Here is a 3,124-nt window from a genome sequence, read left to right on the forward strand (position 1 = left end):
GAGAGAGAGAGAGAGGGGAGAGGAGAGAGAGAGGAGAGAGAGAGAGAGAGAGAGAGAGAGAGAGAGAGAGAGAGAGAGAGAGAAAGAGAGAGAGAGAGAGAGAGAGAGAGAGAGAGAGAGAGAGAGAGAGAGAGAGAGAGAGAGAGAGAGAGAGAGAGAGAGAGAGAGAGAGAGAGAGAGAGAGAGTATGAGAGAGAGAGATAGATAGATAGAGAGAGAGAGAGAGAGAGCCTTTCCTCTCTCTCTCTTTTATACTCCCTCCTCTCCCTTTCCTCTTGTTGTCCGAGCCATAGTTGAAAGGCCCGGGCGAAGCCAGAACTTCGCAAATCTCAATGCTATGCCTTTCCTCTTCAGACCTGTGAATTGCTTTTAAAGCTCCCTTTAATTATCGCGCTGTCCATGATGGCTTCTGAGAATATTGAAGAGAGATTCAAGAGTGAGCTGTTCAAATGTTATGACGAAAACAAGAAATATCTTATCCCAAAGGCTGAGTACTACAGAAGGATAAACAGCATTAAATCTTCATCAGCAAATAGTCATATGAAAAGTAGAAGTGACTATTATCTTCTGTCCAAGTAAGTTATTTTGTTTATTTGTTGTAAATCCCTGAGATATAATTAGTTTTCATTACCTATTATGATACACTGTTAATTATTGGTGTTACTTTTATGGTTACTGTCAGATAACAGAGAAAGTTTCTCTGACAGAGCACCAATTCCAAACCTAGAGGTAACGTCAGCAAGAAATCCCACGCGTGACACCAATGTAGCATTTGTTATGAAATTCCGTTTGATCCTATGGCCAGTATTTCTTGTAGTCTCCAGAACATGGGGTAACAGAGACTACAAGTAATACTGAAAATTTTTTCACGACAATATGTCAGCACTGTAAGGATTAAAATCATCATTGTTATAACTAGTTCAACATACTGTTTGACTATTTCATGCAGACTGACATATATGTTTTGTAAGCATGTTATATGACATGATCAATCTATAGTTCGTATTTTTTTTTAGTAACTGCTTCCCCAAACCCTAGCCACTGACTTTAACATTGATAGAACAAATAAGAATAATATTTGCTCTAAAATAGTAGTGATAATTATATTTTTACTGAATTAATGCATTCTATTTCTTTTCAGATATGAAATCCTCCAATGTATAAAAAAACGGAAGAAATGCAGATGAGCATTCCTGTATTATGTAACTATTGAGGAGAATTTTGACGTCATCAAACATGCTCATATTGCAACAGGACATGGTGGGCGTGACCGCATGATTAAAGAGTTACAACAAAAATATGCCAACATTACAGCAAAGGCCCTGGGGCTCTTCAAATCACAGTGTGAGATAAGTCAGAAGAAATGTAAAAGACTAATGATCAAGGGTGTTGTGGTGCGTCCTATCCTCAGCAAGGAATTTGCATCTAGGGACCAGGTTGATTTGATTGACATGCAATCAGTGCTACACTCAAACTTTAAATGGATCAAGGTGTTCCAAGACCATCTCACCAAATTTTGCATTCTTCGTCCTCTTCAAACCAAACGTGCTGCAGAGGTTGCCTTACCAGCTTGTAGATATCTTTCTTTTCATGGGTGCCCCTGCTGTTCTTCAAAGTGATTACTGAGCTAAAAGTCTCACCATGGTTCATAGGAAGCCCCGTCATCCACAAAGTCAGGGTTCTGTGGAACGTGCGAATAATAACATTAAGGATATGTTAGTTACCTGGCTTGCAGATAATAATTCACAAGACTGGTCAGTTGGTATCAAGTTTGTTCAGTTTCAGAAAAAAACTCCTTACCATTCAGGGATAAAGTGCTCTCCATACTCTGCTATGTTTGGTTGTGAAGCCAGAGTTGGCCTCTTCACCTCTACCCACAGAAATTGTCTCAAGGTTGGAGAGTGAGGATGATCTCATAGCAGTTATGTCAGGAGACATACAACAACAACAACAGGTTCTGCTGCAAGTTCTACTGGTTCAGTGACCACTAGCGAAGCGACTACAAGTGACAATAATGATTTATTGACCATTGAAGTGACTGAGGCACTCTGTTGACGCCATTGTTCAAACTCCTCAGATACTTCAAGATCACCAAGACCAAATTCGGAAACGGTGAGTGGAAGCATACAGAGGGCAGGTATTCCAAGCTGAGAGAATGGTCAAACGTAGTCACTTAGATCGTGGTAGAGGAGATCCGCGGAATATCCTGGGTGTTATTGTCGGCAGAAATTTGGACAATGACCAGTATAAGATCGCTGTGAAGTCGGGTGTTCTAAAAGGTCAGTATTCTAGAAACCAGTTTGACCTCTGCCCCCAGCTTTTGCTGACAGAAGATGACATAAATCAGGATACTGCAGTGTCACTTCGAGAAGCTGTTATTGCACAATCTGCATGTGGTTGTCAGGGATTCACTAGATGCAACTGTAATGGTCTGAAGAAATGTTCAACTAATAGACGTAAGTGTTTCAAAGCTAAAGCGAAATGTAACTCTCGTAGCCATGGAAGTGTCAACTGTGATAATAAATGCTGATTGTTGAATAACCGTCAGGTATCCAGATAGCAATGTAATAATTAGTTATGATATAGCAATATATGTATGCTCTTATGAATGAACAAATGTATGCTCTTATGAATAAAATGAATGTATAGATACCTGTTTTCATGTTTTTATTAAGAATTAAATAATGGATTTTTCAAATACTTTTAATCCAAAAGACGCTCCTTGTGACAGCAGTTCTATTAGTGTTATTAAGGACATTATTACAGGTCATAATCCTAACCCTTGCTCATGCACACTTCATCCACACATGTGAAAAAGATCGAAACAGTAATTTCATGAAATCCCTGACCTCCCAATTCAGGGATTTCGTGAATTACCTGGATATTTCAGTAAATTCATGAAATCCCCGAGTGAAACAGTGATTTCATGAATTTACTGAAAATTTTAGGAAATTCGCGAAATCCCTGATTTCACAACATATATATATGTATGTGTGTGTGACACACACACACAAAGTTCAAAATAAGATGATGATGATGATGATAATTAGTTAATGAAATAGTTAACAGCTAATAATTAGTGATAATAATAAATTGATAATACTTAATAGTCCATAGTTACTGA

The 3,124-nt window shown here is 38.4% G+C and overlaps 1 protein-coding gene across 1 annotated transcript; it reads left to right on the forward strand.

Annotated features, from left to right (window-relative positions):
* The first annotated feature begins 402 nt into the window (after window positions 1-402).
* LOC119589705 (KRAB-A domain-containing protein 2-like) lies at window positions 403-1,619 on the forward strand. The gene is made up of 4 exons (XM_037938290.1): window positions 403-575; window positions 708-848; window positions 1,142-1,158; window positions 1,315-1,619. Exons 1-4 carry the CDS (start codon window positions 403-405, stop codon window positions 1,617-1,619), a joined length of 636 nt encoding a protein of 211 aa, XP_037794218.1.
* Window positions 1,620-3,124: the final 1,505 nt, after the last annotated feature.

Source organism: Penaeus monodon, chromosome 26, assembly GCF_015228065.2.
Source record: "Penaeus monodon isolate SGIC_2016 chromosome 26, NSTDA_Pmon_1, whole genome shotgun sequence".
Taxonomy (NCBI): Eukaryota; Metazoa; Arthropoda; class Malacostraca; order Decapoda; family Penaeidae; genus Penaeus; species Penaeus monodon.

Excerpts from the sequence above, each read along its gene's own strand:
- LOC119589705 (XM_037938290.1), top strand. The coding sequence starts at position 403 with ATGGCTTCTGAGAATATTGAAGAGAGATTCAAGAGTGAGCTGTTCAAA. Across the intron at positions 576-707 it reads GACTATTATCTTCTGTCCAA|AGCACCAATTCCAAACCTAG; the intron begins GTAAGTTATTTT and ends TTTCTCTGACAG.